The following is a 17,430-nucleotide window of genomic DNA, read 5'->3' on the forward strand; positions in this document are numbered from 1 at the left end:
TCTCTTAATTCATTGTTTCCATAACTGGGGGAACTAAGAGCAAGTTTCAGAACTGCCTACTGAACAGTTCTGAATAGCTTAGCAATATTGTTTGCTATTGTAAGACTTCTTATTATGCCCTTTTCTTTTCTATCTTCACGTTTAATAAAAGTAATCTGGCAAATGTTGGATGCTAAATATTATTTCTCATTTTTATACCGCAATCTGCAAGTAATAATGGGGGCAGAACGTTCCCACCTGTAATTGTCTAACATTTCCTTCTGGTGTCATTTCCTTTTGTCGTGAGCATTACTTTCCTTGCTCGGCACTTGTTCCCTTCATTATATTCTTCTGTTCATATTCTACTCTTCATTTGTGGTCTGTCTTTGCTGTCCTGTCTCCTGTCTGTTACATTCATTAGCCAAGGGAGCGAGATTTTTTGAAGACCTTACGGTTGGTGAGTTCAACAGAAGCATGCGCGTATGAACAGCATGAGGATGAGGAGGATGAGGATAAGGGGGTAGGTGCCGACCCCCATAACTCTACTAATGTAGTATTTGAAGAGTGGTGACTGCTAACTTGGAAGTAACTTGTTAGTTTGGTGCTGTGCAGTAGTTTTATTAGAAAGAATTGATTGGGAAACTGGAATTGTGGGGAATGTGTCTAATGTAGAATAATACTGGCAGTGCTAATGATTTTGGGCAATCCATCAGAACCCTCTGAAATGACTGCAAATGTTAACAGAAAGCCTTTTGCACAGCTCCTTTTCTGCTGCTGGCGGATTTTCCTTTTTTATCAATCCAGCTCGAAATGGCAGCAATTTAACGTATTTTGTTTCTTTCCTTGCAGCGATAATCATTTATTCTACAACTATGCAGCTAAATGCTCTTAAAGAGGCTCGAACGATGCCACGCATTTAGTGAGGCAATTCGTAATTGTATATGGTATCGTGGTTGTGTTACATGACTGGCAAACTGATCTGCAGCCCATTGAAGCTGGAACAATAAATGTTCCATGTCCCAAGAATCTTTCAATAAATTGTCAGTAGTTGGGGAGACAACCAATAGAAGGGGAGGAAACAGATAGAGAGAAGTACATCAAGGGGGGAATGTGATCAAATGCAGTTAGTCCGGAGGAGTTCAGTTGGTTTTGTGGATTGCTTAACTCATTGGCTGAATATGTAATAACTTTTCCCAAATAGATGTAGTATAGAAATAGCTGAAAGATAGTTGAACGATGCTTCACTAAGTAAATATGTTCCCTTTTCACAGGATTTATTTTTTATAGCAGCAAATGCTGAGGTAGCATTTTTAATGATGCCTTTTGTCTTCCAGATGTGAAATAATCTACTTATAAACAGTACGGCAATGCACTAAGTATTGATTTGTCCCAAAGGGGTTGCATCATTTTTACAAGAAACTGACATTTTTTTATTATTATTATACTAAAGTCAAGGTCCTTTTGAGATCACGTATGTTCCTAGATGCACAGATGTGTTGCCCATGTTCCATACTTATGAAACCTTTGGGTATTTTACCAAGGGTCCAGGGAAAAAAAATATCTCAAAACCATCCTGGCTTTATTATGTGTTGAGATATTACAAGGGAAATATATTTTGTTCTTTCACTTTCTGAAAAGCTTAGATTTATTTATTTGGCTATTTTATATTCTGCATTCAAACCATTTCCCAAATTCTGTGTGTGTGTGTGTGCGTTCCATTCATTAGCACTTGAGGCTGCAATCCTATGCTTACCTGAGGCTAAGTCCCATTGAACTCAGCGAAGTTTAATTCTCATACTTTAAAAAGGCACATTTGGGCAGCATCCTTGAAGCACTTACTCCAGAATAGCTTGTTGTAAGGAATGCTGCCTTTGGCAGTGCTTCACTTTCTACGTCCCCAGGATGAATACTTTTGGATAGCACCACATAATGATTTGGTTGATAGGCTTGGATGCTGAGTTTTCTTCTGCTGACGAGAGTGTCTTATGAACAGAATTCTATTCATTGGATGATTCTGGCAGCAGAACAGATGGGGTTGGGTGGGGGCAACAGTTACTGATCCCTCACCTGCAACTCCTTGTGTACCCTGATACTCCAGAGTAGTGGGAGGGAGGGAGGGCTGCAGGGGGAGGGGGTTATTGGTGAAAACTTGCCAGTGGAATTTCCCACTTGATTGAAAACCTTCGATTCGCAAAAGGGATACGTAGTCTCCAAGCCACAGGAATCAATGGAGTTATGCACATTTGTGCCTTACAGATGTTACGGCTCTCCAGCTACTATGCTCAGTTAATGTAAAGTCCAGAACATGAGCAATATAATGTCTTTTCAGTTGGTTTATGCCTTCTGCTGGGCAGCCAGGTCTCAAACTCTTTACTATGCTAGTGGTGCAGGAGTTCCTTTTTAATGCTGCTGCTTCTGGAAGTAGAGGCAAAATCACTATGGGGAGGAACTGTGAGCCTTTCCCATGTGGCCCAGGGTATCTCTCATTATGTGAGAAGAAACTGCATTGAAGCAGCTTCTGCATTTCTGGTATAACATGAGCACCGAGTCCATGAAAATTTGCGACTTCCACCAGTGCCATGACAACACTGAAATTTGGGGGCTTGGGCAAATCTAGGGCCTGCCTCAGCACTTGGTATCATTGGACAGTTGCCAGGATCCATTGATGATGCCTTTAACACCCCTTCCCTTAAAACATTTTTAAGAGGAGCACCACATGTCTGGGTGTATTCATTTTCATTTCCCACAATGCCCTTCTAAAACACCATTACGTGGGAAATTAAAACGGCACCTTAACCCATTTGTCCATGCTCCTCGGAGCACTGCTTGGATTGCAGTTGCTGCCTGTCACCCCCAGATTTGCCCCAGAGCAGCTCCCAAGAGTAGGACCTCCCCCACTAAGTAAACTTTTGCTTAGGGGCTCCTCAAACCTGGATCTGCCCCAGATTCAAGCCCCAGGCAAACCCGTAACAGCAGTGAAATGCAAGCTTCACTGCAACTCTCTGACTAAACAGATGCACCATCAGCAGTAGTGGACAGCATGGTGGAACTCTATGATTTATGTGACCTCCGGTTGTTTGCCCCACTGCTGCTTGCTGGGAGGTGGATGAGTAGGGGCAGGTGGTGGCAAGGATGGCCAACCTCACCTCGCCCCTTCGTTCTGCTCTACTATTCTGTCCGCTACTGACTACAAACGAGAGACTCCCTAGAAATGAGGGTTGCTGTTGGCTTATCATTGGTCTTCCGTCTTTTTTCCTTTTTGCTTGGTTTTATCAACAGCATATGTGTGTCTCCAGACCATTTACTGGGCTGTGGCTTATGGGGGAATGGCTCTCAATACCCAGAGCCATAGGACAGAGCCCAAAGCTCCATGAAAAGGAGGACTGATTGGTTCTTGGTCTTTCTGAAAGCCCATGAGAAGCAAATAGCTGGTCCTCTTGGGCTGTGGGTATTGGGGAGCAACTGCCAGTGCTCAGTAGCAGGGAGAGGAGCTTGTTATTGCCTTGGGTAGAAAGCAGCTTGAGGGCCCTTGCCAGTCATATATGCAGATAAGTCCTTGTTTTCTTGGCTGAGGAAATACTCATTGCTGAGCTGTAGACGTTGCTGTGGTGTAGCATGCTTGAGTCCATTACTGCAAAGGTTTGTGGAAAATCTAAAGTCAGGAAGAAGGGCATTATTTTTTTTGGATTATACAGTCACATAAATGTTTACTCCCCCACCCCCACCCCATAGCTATTCCTTGATAGCTAGCGAATGATGCCTTTTCTGGTGTAATTCTTCCTCTTTGTGATTTTACACTAACTGCTTGCCTTCTGCCATATTATCATCAATCTGCTATATATAATTTGTTTTCCTTGGTAACTTTATCCATGCATGTTGCGTTTTGTAAGCATTTCTAAGGAATAGTTTGTAATTTTCTGAGATAACCCTTGAAATTCTACTAAAAAAGAGAAAAAAGGATGGGGATCATTTTTTAAGAACTTACTCCAGTGTGTACTTGCTGCTAATATAGACAGTATGCAGATTGTATACCTTTCTTGAAAAATCGATGTGCTTTTCTAGTTCTGATGCAACACTTTTTTTGCACGAATATTTCCTAGAAACTGACCATGTGGACCACTTCACGCATCATGTATGTTTTAAGTGTACATCTAAAAATGCAAAATGTGAATGTGGCAAAACATGTGTTTATAGATGAAACTGGTACACTTGTCAGCTGCATTGGATCTGATTTTGCATAATGTGTGAAATGATTCTTAGGCTTTACTCTGTATGTTATTTAGACGAAAAATAAATAAAAGGATGCATTGCAAATAAAATACATGGTATATTCTACTGGTGCTTAGTAAAATGCACTAACCAAGAATGTGCCCCTTGCTGCATTCCTGGCGCATCCTAGCAAGCACGACTGTTCCTTTAAACTCCATTCATTTCAGTGATGTCATAGCAGAAGTATTTGGACAATTGCTCACAAAAGGGTGTGATCTAGAGATGTATGTTACAGTTGAAATCACTTGCTATATTCTGATGCTAGCCTTTAGGGATAGCTTTTATCCCTCCAGTTATTGCTGGGCTCCCAACTCCCATCAGCCTGAGCCAGTGCAGCAAGTGGTTTGGGATGATAGGAGTTGTAGTACATCACAGCAATGACTGGAAGTTAGTCACTCATGTTCTAAAACCTTATCAAAGAACACTGGTGAGAATGTGGATGGTGGGCACATGTCATCTGGATCCTAATTGGTGCTTTTTAACAGCTAATAGAAGGCATGCATCCAGCCCAAGTGAAGCATTGTTAAGTACCATTGATTTCCATGGGAAAGAAGTTTAACTCTCCTGTTGTCATTAAGGGGCCTTTACAGTGCTTCACTTTGGGTAAACTGTGCCCAAAAGTAGATCACACCTGCTCCACAAGGTAAGTTTTACAGTAGCATTGTGATGTTATCTTCTAAATAAATAACCCTCCACATGCATCCCACAACACCCCCAAGTATGCTCCATAGGGTTGGGTGATCAGATTTAGAGGGATGCAGTGAAGAAGGGGTTAGAATGTTCAATTGCACAAGTGGAAATCCTTGTGCTGATGAGATGTTCACATATGGGTACTACAGTACAGCTTACTGTATTGTGCCCAAATGAACAAAAAGAGACCACAGGGGTGAAGACAGGGCCTCTTTAACATTTAAAGCACTGTGGTTTTCTCCAGAGTCATTAGGTTTTAAATAAACCTTTTCACATACCCCCCTAAATATTCTGACATGAATGTTTTAGAACTTTTTAAAAATGTCGATCATTCTAAAGGGAGTATTATTTGCCTTTAAGTCACATTTGTTGTATAGAAAGCCTCACAGTCTTCATTTTCTGTTTTTAGCCCAGAGAGAAAGGTCGGATGCGTTTTCACAGACTGCAGAATGTACAAATTGCACTTGATTATTTGAAAAGACGGCAGGTAAGATACCACAATTAACTAACCTAGTTAAAAGTTAGAAAGGTGGGATAGCTCAGTCGGTAGAGCGTGAGGCTATTAATCTCAGCGTAGTGGGTTTGTGCCTCATGTTGGGTAAAAAGATTCCTGCATTGCAGGGGGTTGGACTAGATGACCCTTGTGGGCCCTTTCTATGGAAACATGCTAATTATTGACAAAGGAAAAATTACAGTTTGTATTTTTATGCTGTTTGTTGGTTTAAAAAAATAAGATTTCTTAGCCATGTTATTTGGACTCAACCAGAGAAGTGGGGTTGATTGATACACTCATTGGCAGATCCTAAGAAATAGAAGAGTATATATCTTTAAAAATAAATAAATCTCATGAACTACAGTATTCATCTCTCCAAGTCAACAGATACACTCACCTGGCTTTCCAATTTCCCCCCCTCTGCCGAAGCACAAGAAAATCGAAGCTGCTAATGTTCCTAAATTGCATGTCCCCTGGGGGGGGGGAGAGAGAAAGTATATCAGTACACCAGCATTCTGATTGATTTAACATACTTGTGCCCATCAGATCTCGAGGCAGAAAGATGAGACATGTCCATGCATCGTTCCCAGTGGATTGCACCATTTGTGCTAGAACACAGCCTACAGACGAGTCTTGCTATGTATTCATTTCATCCACATCTTTCCCCATTGCAACCCATCACTACCTGTGCTCTGGCAGCTCTGATGGGGACCGATGAAGGTCAAAACCAGATGGAATAAGTGGGCCAGCAATAGGGACTGCTTCCAGTAATAGAAACAGTTATGACCTGGGCCCTGCATTTGTGATATAGAAGATTTAAGCAGCTGCATTCTTACGTGTTAGGGCTACATCTAGGGAGGCTTGAGGAATTCATTATTGGCAAAATAATGTGAGCTGACCTGATTGGCATCTCCCAAACTAATGTGTGCATCAGAATGGAGTTGTTGCTTTGATTTTTCACTGTAAGTTTTATTCTGCGGCTCTCAGCTCAAAAAATGCACCAAAAATGTAAATAAAAAACATATTTTAAAATAAATTACTTTTATGAACCTGTAATTTGTGAAAGAATAATATTTAATGTTTCAGTGAAATTTCATGCAGTATTTTTTAAAATCTGCAAATTAATGTAGAATTGGGATAGAATGGATTTATGAATGAATACATGCATTAATTGACACAGGCTGGCTATAAACTGATCCATCAACCCCTAGCTAGCATCTGATCTTATTTTGGCTGCAAAAAATTGGATACACAATTTGTTGGTTACCTGCTCCAAATGTGCTTTTTCCTCTGGTTCTGCTGCTGCCACTCTGCTATGAATCTTAGAACAGTCGTTAGGAACCTGTAGCCCTCCAGATGTTACTGAACTTCAACTCTAATCATCCCAACAGTCTTAGCTCATAGAGAAGGGATGATGGGCATCGTAGCAACATCTGGAGGACCAAAGGTTCCTCAAACCTACCCTAGAAAACTTTGGTTTCAGCTTGTGATTTCTCTAGAGCCAGGGTTTGATGTACTACTAAGTCAAACCACGGCTTAACTCAAGCATCCCCAAACTTGGCCCGCCAGCTGTTTTGGGACTACAATTCCCATCATCCCTGACCACTGGTCCTGTTAGCTAGGGATGATGGGAGTTGTAGTCCCAAAACATCTGGAGGGCCGAGTATGGGGATGCCTGAGCCTTAACTCATAACAGTAAAGCAGCAGCTGGACTGGAGGAGGAGTGAAGAGGCACAATCTTCTTTCCAGGAACCCACATGTTTGTGCTAAGTAATTGTTTGGCTTTTAAAAATTTACTTAAATCGTATCCATACCTTTATAGACCTATTAATTTCTAGGGATCTTTGAGGGTTTTCTCTTCTCTTCATTTCATGTACTGCAGCCTCCCTCCCCTTTTCTTTAGGTAGAAAACCCCATAGCAAAATATATTGCACCATTTTGTTAGAAAAGAACAACTTCTTTTACATCTTGGAGATTTATAATTAGGCTTTCCATCTTGCTTAATTGCTTTAAGTGTAGAGTATATTTCTTGTGAAATGTAGTTTTAATAATATGAACAGGTCGGAAAACAACAGGACACTTGAGTTTAATTGGTTGCTAAACAATATCCCCAAATACGTTTTTATCAGGATAAGCACCACATACCTCTCTTTAATCAAAGTATTCTTATTCTAACTTAATAAGCAAATAATTGTGTGACAGCAGCATTATAATAGGGCTCCCATATTGCATAAATTAGGAGATATAGAAGTCGCAAATACAACTGAAGTTTACTCCAAAACTGCAGGACTATAATATTGTTAAATAGTCAGTGTGTGTGCTGCTTTTTGAATAGTTGAAGAGCTGTTAGTATAATAAAAATATTACTGCTGCTGGTGGTGCTACTAGTGTAAATATTAATGCAATTTGCTTTCTTTTGTTTTAATTGGCCAGGCTCTCCCTTACAGGCTTTTTTATGCAGCTAAACTCTTCCCAGTATAGAGTAGGGGAAGTAGCTGTAGCCCAGGAAAGCCTAATGTCATGTGATCCTGGACAGAATCCAAGATCCTCCATGTTTTCTCTTTGCTATTTCTCCATGCTTTTTGTGTGAGGAAGACTGTCCATTCCTTCTTAGCCATCTAAGCTTGAACAGAAATTGGCAGAAGAGTGTTTCCTCCTGTACTCAGACACAGAGAGGCAATCTTTTGCTTTGCCTGAAAAGCATCAAGAGGAGAAACCAAAATTGGAGATGCAGCCCACTATGTTTATTATTAAAGTTATTGAGAATGCAAGTACAGTGGTACCTCAGGTTACATACGCTTCAGGTTACATACGCTTCAGGTTACAGACTCCGCTAACCCAGAAATAGTGCTTCAAGTTAAGAACTTTGCTTCAGGATGAGAACAGAAATCATGCTTTGGCTGCGCGGCAGCAGCAGGAGGCCCCATTAGCTTCAGGTTAAGAACAGTTTCAGGTTAAGTACGGACCTCTGGAACGAATTAAGTACTTAACCTGAGGTACCACTGTATTCTTTATTGCGATCACGCAGAAGAGTCAGAATGAATGTTTTCCTCTCCAGTTATTTAACTGTCTACTAGCAGTAACAACTATGTTCTGCCTCCACAGCAAGGTTTCTGGAAACCTCAGGGAGTAAGCGTGCTCTTGCGCTCAAGTCCTGCTTGCCTGTTTTCCATCTGGTTGGCCCCTGTGAAAACGAATGTGGGACTAATGGGCCCTAGATCTGATCCAGCAGGCTCATCCTATGTTCTTATAGTTCTTTTCCTCCTCTCGACAGGTGAAACTGGTGAACATTAGAAACGATGACATTACGGACGGGAATCCCAAATTGACTTTGGGATTGATATGGACCATAATTTTGCACTTTCAGGTAAGATGACTAGTCAGTTTCAGTGCACTTCCAATTTGAAACTCTAGCCCTGGCGGCCCTTGTCAGATGTGATTGGATAGGGGTGTTGGCAGCATTTAAATGGATGCAATTCTGTGGGTGCTACTACTGTTGCGCCTCCTTCAGTAACTTACCTTGAAGCCCCAGGAGGAAACAGGCAGTAGTGGGGTCTATTCCCTAGTAGACCAGAGCTTTCCAAACTCTGCGTCGCGACATGTTAGTGTGGCGGTTGCAGTGTGCAGAAGTGTTGCACGAACGCTCCCCGCACTCTTCCCAGGGCTGAAAAGGGGTTAGTAAGTTTAACTCCCTGTTTGCTAGTAACCAGATTACTGTGTCATGATATGATGCATGTCTAAAAAGTGTGTCACCAACATGAAAAGTTTGGAAAGCTCTGCGCTAGACTAGGCATAGGCAAACTTGGCCCTCGAGATGTTTTGGGACTACAACTCCCATAATCCCTAGCTAACAGGACCAGTGGTCAGGGATAATGGGAATTGTAGTCCCCCCAAAATTTGGAGGGCCAAGTTTGCCTATGTCTGCCCTGGATCCTTCTGTTTTTTTTATAAGATATTTATTAAGATTTTAAAAATATTACAAAATAAAAATAGAAAAAAGAAAAATACAAAATAAAAGTAATTAAAAACAACTCAATCTTTCCGGTACTTATTTTTCATTAGCTTGTTTCCCGGACCTCCTCACGCCTCCCTTTTTTGTATTCCAATTCAGTTTGTTGGTTCAGCAAATCTTTCCCCTCTTTATTTATCCTAATCTTTAATCTTAAAATATTGTAACATTAAATTTTTACCTATTAGTAATCCATTTTTCATATTCCCTTATAGTATTACAGCTAAAAACCACTTAGTTTCTATCCAACATCATTCTAACATTCATTAATTTTACAATATTTCTGTAAATAGTCTTTAAATTTCTTCCAATCTTCTTCCACCGACTCTTCTCCCTGGTCTCGGATTCTGCCAGTCATTTCCGCCAGTTCCATATAGTCAATCACCTTCATCTGCCATTCTTCCAGAGTGGGTAGATCTTGTGTCTTCTGCCCTAGATCCTTCTGGAACACCCTTCCCCATTGTGGATGTCATTTCCATCATGTGTTTGAAAATTTAATGTCTCTGTTTTCAGTTCACAGTGTCCTTTCTACAGGTCAGTTGCATTTGCTGTAAGACATTGCTATCATAGTCCATTCATTTTATTTGTATGCCGCTTTCCCATACAAATCATGTTTAAAGCAGTTTGCGACAAAGGGAGCAATATACCGTATTTTTCCATGTATAAGACACCCCCGTGTATAAGACGCCCCCTATTTTTGGGGACTCAAAATAAAAAAATGCACTATGCACTATCTGTGTATAAGACGACCCCTTATTTTAAACTTCAAAAATTTAGGAAAAAATACGGTATTTCAAAATCAAACAGTGCAAAAAGAATTTCCTAAGAACGTAGCAAAACTACATAGTAGCAACTATAACAACATATAAAAAAGCAACATTTCAGAACTATAAATATAACAAATAACAATATAATATAACAACATAACAATAACAAAAATAACAAGGGAGCTTTACAGTTTCACCTTCGTCCTAGAAACACTCCAAAGAAAGTCCCTCTCCTGTACCTGCTTCTTGTGATCGTTGAAAGGATATACTCACCACAGTAAATTATTTGTGTTGTCAAAACATAGAACCCTCCACAAATTCTATGCAATAGAATGAGAGATCGCTACCCTCTCTCTCCCCCTCCCCTCCCTTTCCCTCCAACTGCATAATGTTTATGAAGAACACTATGAGTTGAAAGTGAAGGCGTTATTACTGCTTTTTTGCCAAACAATATTTTTTAAAAATAAAAATCAATAATAAAAAGAAACTTGTTTAAAAAGAATAGAATGTGCTGGAATATTGGGTATTTATCAACTTGAACTCTGTTGATTACAAATTTTGTTTAATTGGCAACTCATCTCCTGCAAGGAGGGTAAATAAGATTTTTCTGAATGGCTGTGAAGTGTTTCTTTGAAAACCCTGAAGCCATTTCAGCTAGAGCTCTTGTACTTAAGCCAATAAAGTCCTGTCCAGCTTTATTTCATGCAGTTTATTTTAAGCAGTTTGTCTTACGTCTAGTTATTCTGTCTTTATTTGAACTTTTAATACCTTCTACAGCATATTACAAGTGTGCTCAGCAGTTGTTGTTTATAAAAGAGCTGTTATTTCTTGTTGTAAATGTTGAGTGTGTTAGTTATGGTTGATCACGCTAGATGGCACTAGAATTATGGCACTGACTGTACTTAAAGAATTTCTGTAATGTATCCTTCTGGTTCTTACGGTATGCAACACTGGTATTGTTGTTTCTTGACTTCAGTGCCTGAGAGTTGCATTTTGTTTGTAAATTCTGTGGCTATGTGATTCTTAATCACCATTTACCATAAATACCATGTCGTTAGGAACTGTGGTGCAGAATTTTAAATGTTATCTGCCATTTAAGAATAGGCAGAGCATTTAAAGCTATGCTGTTCGCATTTATTTGTACTTCGATTTAGAAATCTCAAAAGCAGTACCTAGTTGGAGAACTTACATATATTCCTGATTACAAAATCTAAGCAGGAATAGTTAGATGTGCAAATAGTGAAAGGTTTATGGAACGGAAATCGGTAGGAAGTGCATGAATTTATCCTGAGCGATTGTTCCTGTATCATTGCTGCTTTTGGGGACCATTTGGATTTTAATTGATGATTCTAATTCCCACCTGGATTCCACTCACTCATGAGCAGCTTATGAATTATTTTACTATCAGTAAGCCAACTTGTGTGTGTTTTCAGCATGCTAGCAAAGCCACTAAAGTACCTCCTTCCTAGTTACAGTTGCTTATGATTGAAAAACAGTGTTACTATGCATGAGCTCATTCAAATATTGCATGAGAGTTAAATACTGTAGTACTTTTGCTTTCAATGATGCTTCTCTGATAACGTATATATGGACTTATGGATGTCACACACCCTAAATGACCTTTGGAATCTGAAAGCCTCATTTAATTACAACAGATTGAATTGTGTTTCTGCTTTCCCTGCAGTATTAGAACCTTCTCTTGTATTATTGATGTTTTAAATCCAAATTCAGCATTCCCCAACCTGATCTCCTCCACATGCTTGAACTACAACTCCCACAATCCTTGACCATGTGGCCATGCAGGCTGGGGCTGATGGGAGTTTTAGTTCAAGGCATCTACAGGGCATCAGACTGGAGAAAGCCATCCTAAGCTATAGGATGTCTTCTGAAGGGAGGCAAGGCCCATTTGGCTCCCTCAGTTTTTGTGGCAAAAACCTGTGAGGTGACAAAAACAACAAACAAACCCAACCCCCCACACCCTTTGTTTCAGCAAGCATTTGGCATTATATAAACTGGAATTAGTTTTTTGTTTGTTAGGCTGTCCTGTTCATTTTCCTTTATTTTTTCTTTTATTTACTTATTTCGTTATGAACCAAAATGGAGTTAAAACGGGTTTTTTAAAAAAATGTATGTAGGTATTTGTCCTAAGCTGAAGAAGCTACATCTTCAGAGCAATTAATCATAATAATAACAACAGCATAATGAATTAGGATAAACATTATTTTGATCCATTATCTACTCATGTTGTATGTGGTGAAACATAACCCTGTCCCCCCCCTCCTTTCCAAATCACCATAATATACTTATGCAGTTATTTATTTATTGCAGAAGTCACTAACAAAATATTGAGGGTTTTTTGTTTTTTTGAGCCAGGCCCACATCACAACAGTTAAGGTGTAGCTTTGTCCACACAACCACCAACATCACAAAACTAAGTTCATGCTGTAATGTGGGGTACTCAAACCTCCTTTTGAGCACAAAGTCCACTACAAATTTCATTTAGTTGCTTCTGAGAAGCAATGTGTCTTTTCAAGGGTAGCTCTTCTGTTTATTTCCCCAAGAGAGCATGTGTACAAGCTACCACATGCTCAAGATGTAAATATTTCATCTCAGTAAAATGTTCATGGAGCCCCCCTGCAGTGGAGAGAGACATTTTCCACCACTGCTTCACCTGTAAATGCTTGATGCTGCAGGAATTAATCCCTTAAAGCAGAACCGACTGGCTTTCCTGCACATTAAGTGAGTGTTTTATCTTGGGAATACAAAAGATGTTGAGCCTGGGAAAGGAGTACCACACCATTAGTGCAGCAGGGCTCTTAAAAGCTTATTCTCTTGTTAGGGCCTGCTACTGGCTGTGTAGCAGCATGTGGTTGGGCAGAAACATCTTCCTCTGAAGCATACCTCTGGACTGTCTCCAGACATTGAAACCTTTCTCCAGCTTTTAATCTGCTCATGATTTAAAACCGGCAGGCAAGAGGTCAATGACTGATCCTCTCGGAGATCTAAACACGGAGTTATTTAATGTCAGCAATTTAATCCGTAGCTATAGGAGGTAAACAGTTACCCTTTTCTTTGTGGTTCCTATTAGATATATTATGGACTGTCATTTGTAATAAGAGAGCTTTTAAAGGCCATGTTCTCTTTTTTATATTTATCCATTAAAAAAAATTGATTACTTTGTCTGATATGCCCCCCTCGTTGTGGATAAAATGTTCACACTTGGTCTTTTCAGCTGAATTTCACAGCCAGGTTAAGATTGGGTTAACTGCATGTGCAGCAGTTAATGAAAGTACATACCTGGCAAGCAGCTCCATTCCATCAATGCTTCAGCTGCTGCAGCACACGCAGGAGCTTGTGATAAAAAACGACTATAGCAAATTCTTGTGTGAGCCAAATGTTCTAGGAAGCCAGTGTGGTGTATTGTCAGACCAGGACCTGGGAGATCAGGGTTAAAATCCCCACTCAGTCATGAAGTTCACGGGGTGACCTTGGGCCAGTCACATCCTCTTAACCTATCAAGGTTATTGTAGGGATTAACTAAGGAGGGGAAGGGTGAACCATGTACTCCTTGGCGAAAATGGTGGGATATAAATGCAAAAAATAAGCTCTTCTGCTTACCTGCTTAAGAAAGTGTGTAGTGTGTGGGGTCTGCCATAGTATTAAATCTTTTCCCGCTTCCCTTGTGGAATGATTGCAAAATGATGTAATGGCACACCGTAGGAGATAACTGAGTGTTTCTGGCAGACTTGTCTTTACCGCATCATGATGTCACCTCGCATTAATGATTTTAGATGGAATAGCAGACGTGCCCAGGAAGGCCTCAAGCCAGCGTTTGTTCTGGGCCTTCACTTTTCCCCTGAGGTGGACTGATTAAAATGACACAGGCTAGGTGATGGTGAAACTTGGAAGCCTTCTTCCTTACATGATAGTGGGAAATCGCATTTCATGGTACAAAATACTGGTAGCATGGAGAGAGACTTGCTCAGAGAACACACTTAAGTTATAAGGCAAGACATGGGGCAAGTGAGAGTTACACCTGGCACTGAGTGCCTGGCCATGATTGGCTCACCACAGGGAGGAAGCAGTCATGCAGCAAACTTTAAGTAGTACCTGGGGTACCATGTTTGTTTGCCCTAAGGAGCTGTGGAAACCTTTGACTCTGCAGAAGTTACTGAGCTACAAGTGCTATCAGCTCCGGCAAGATGACCAATAGCCAGAGATGGTGGGAGTTTTAGTTCAGCAACATCTGGAGGACTAAAGGTACCTCATACCTGACCTAAAGGTACTGTGGCCAATTCCACATTGCTACCTCTAGCTTTTCCTGCCTGTATCTGCAGCAAATTAACTTGACCAAAAAATCCACAGCGAGCACGGCTTGTGGTTGGGAACACCACTGTTCAGTCCAAAGAGGAGGACTTTGTGGTGTAAGCCCCAAATCAAATGGCTAGCAATGGCCACTCAGGATTCACATGGGATTCCATACAGGGACTTGTTTGCTGCAACAATGTGTGGCACATCTTAATTCCTGCTGCCAATAATTAAGGCTGCGGTTCTGACCCCACTCATCTCAGAGAAAGCCCCAATGAATTCAGTAAGTCTTACTTCTGAGTAGACATAGTTAAGGTTGCTTTGTAATTCTAGGTAGAATTGTAAAAAATATAAATATATAGACTCATTGGAGGAGAGAAAACAAAAACTTTCTTGCTGAAACCAAAGAAGCTTATAAGATTATACCCTAGTACCAAGTAATCCCCAGTTTGCAAGAATTTTATTCATAGCTTTCTACATAAATTCACCCACTGTGTTTTCGTTTTCTTTGCTCTTCCTGCTATTCAAAGATCTCCAACTAAATATCACTTTATGGGACATGTTGCTCTCACTTGCAGGTGCTTGGACCATGGTCAATTTTTAAAGTCTATTAATTTCTGGTATTTTCTTAGTAGTTAGTTAGTCTGGAGCATTGACCTGGAAAGAATAATCTTATATTTTCCTGTGTATTATTCGTAACCAGATTTTTAAAAACTGACTTCGAAAGGAACATATTTCTTGCCTTGTTGGTGTTGACTCTGTATCTGTAGTGTTGGTTTAGGGCTTTGTTTTATTGTATTACTTTCTCTTTCAGTTGTCAGGCATATAAAGTCACATCTGCACAAGGCTTTTCTGTTTCTGATAGATGCTATGTCATCGGTGCAAAAAGGCCATCGGCATTACAGTTTAATGCTGAGGCAGTGATGTTTGCTTAAGAGGATTGGTGTCCAGAAATAAGCCTCGGTGTCTAATCAGACACAGGCCCGGCCTGGGCACAATGCCACAACATTTATTGCGTATGCATTTCTCATAAGCAAAATGGCTACGTCCTGAGGACCGGGAGTTCAGCCTGAAAGATATTAGGGATATAAGCTGGAGGTTTTAGCTCAGTCTGAAAATGATTTCTGCTCATGTAAACTTAGTAAAATTACAGAGTCTGTGTGGCTTTGATACACTCTGAGCCAGATGGGGAATGTCTGTGGATGTGTGAGGGCTGACAAAGACGAACCGTGTTTGGATCCAGCCAGAGCTCCCTTAAGTCCTGCAAAACATTCCCCTGGAAGAAAATACTTCAGGAGGAAATCAAGAAGGAAACAAGCTGAAGATGAGAGAGAGCCAGAGAAGATTAAGGAAAATGAGGGGAAAATTCAATTCAAAGCAAATCGTTCTAAAGAGACAGCAACAGCAACTCATCCCGGGGAGCTGGCAATTCATGAGTCCGTTATACAGAAGGCTCTGCTGGACAGAACTGATCTGACTGTGAGTACCGATGTTAACGCTGATCTTGTTAAAGCAAAACTGGTGAGTGGGGCAAGCTGTGATTCAAGCAGTGGGAATGGTGCTTGTGCTAAAGGCAGAAGAGCTAGTAAGTCTGAAGAAAAAGAGAGACTGTTAACTGAAGATCTGGAAAAGAGTCCCAAAAAACGCAAGCCCAGTTGCAGCACACAGGACAAGAAATCTTCTCACAACGGGATCCAAGGAGAATTAACATTCCAGAAAAACAGGGGAGTAAATTCTGAAAAGGAATCTGGCTCAAATTGTGTGCTAAACAAGCAGTATGAAGAAAATGCACTATCCAAGGCTCTTTCTGGAATCGCTGGTGATTCCCCCAAATGGGAAAACAGTTATAACCGGCATCCGGCTAAACTTCAAAATCAAACCCACCTGCAGCAAGGATTTCCGAAATCCGTGTCTCTGCCTCTTTCCCAGGAAAATGAAGCTCATAGCATTTTACCAAACAGGAGCAAGGTAAATATACCGTAGCGCTAGAATAGTATATAGTTTTCCAAAAATATATATATTAAAATCCTTGAGCAATATTTGATTTTTGCATGCTGGGTATTTCATAACTATTTCAATAACTGTTGCTGAACGCCTGCGGGTTTTGAGGTTAGCTGCTCTTGCATTGAAAAATAACTTTATAAATTAAAATAAAAAACACAGACCCCCCCAAATGAATGATTTTTCAGAAGAGTTAATTTTAAAATGTTTGTACCCGTTGTACCTAGCATGTGTTTCAGTTAATTTTTGCCATCCAGTTTGTCTACTGGATATAACATTTTGAGTAAGGCGCCAAATAAGCTGCAACATACGGCCGTTCTCCAGTGTGTATCCGCAGACTATGTTGCTGTCATCATTTCCATAAGGCTAGCCCTAGCGATAGTGATAATGGGCAGGGCTTGCTATCGTAAATAGGCGGGATCTAAGAGGTACATTCAATTCATGGCTCGGATATCTAAGGTGGGAACTTGCCACTTTTTACATTACTGTGCTTCTTGATTCCACATGGAACGCTGTGTTAAGGATACAACATGTAACCATTCAACTGGATATAATTTGAATGAGTGAAATGCCCCCTGTTCTTGAACTGAGAAACAAGCTGGCTCTGCCGCTGGTTAATGTACACACTGATGTATACGTATATTTTTTGTAAGCTACAATCTACCTAAACCCATTATTAATAATTAGTATTTTCTGTTTCGTTTTTCAAAATCACTAGGACCTATGGATTCATAAAGGCATAAATCTTTGTTAATTTAAAATGAGAGATGTTTAGCCACATAAGGTGTCTGGTTCATTCAGTTTGGTTTGTGAAATCCTCTGTCTACACCTGTATTACTCTTTGGCCTCCATGTTGCCTTGGATTTTTGATCCATGATCCATTCCTCACTCCTCCAAATTTCACTTGGCTATCA

At 40.4% G+C, this 17,430-nt stretch overlaps 1 protein-coding gene across 11 annotated transcripts in view; it reads left to right on the plus strand.

The window, feature by feature from the left end:
• Positions 1 to 17,430, plus strand: part of DST (dystonin) — a 299,556-nt gene that overhangs the window by 88,235 nt on the left and 193,891 nt on the right. For 8 of the 11 annotated variants that reach the window (XM_082218117.1, XM_082218118.1, XM_082218108.1 and 5 more), the window contains 2 exons: positions 5,348 to 5,425; positions 8,706 to 8,798. In XM_082218117.1, the coding sequence (XP_082074243.1) occupies positions 5,348 to 5,425; positions 8,706 to 8,798 (171 nt within the window). Of the gene's footprint in view, positions 1 to 400; positions 500 to 5,347; positions 5,426 to 8,705; positions 8,799 to 15,560; positions 16,484 to 17,430 lie in introns of those variants that run through there. The other 3 variants (XM_082218107.1, XM_082218116.1, XM_082218113.1) reach the window with 2 other exon arrangements.

Source organism: Podarcis vaucheri (genome assembly GCF_965113315.1).
Source record: "Podarcis vaucheri genome assembly, chromosome: 3".
In the NCBI taxonomy this organism is placed as follows: Eukaryota; Metazoa; Chordata; class Lepidosauria; order Squamata; family Lacertidae; genus Podarcis; species Podarcis vaucheri.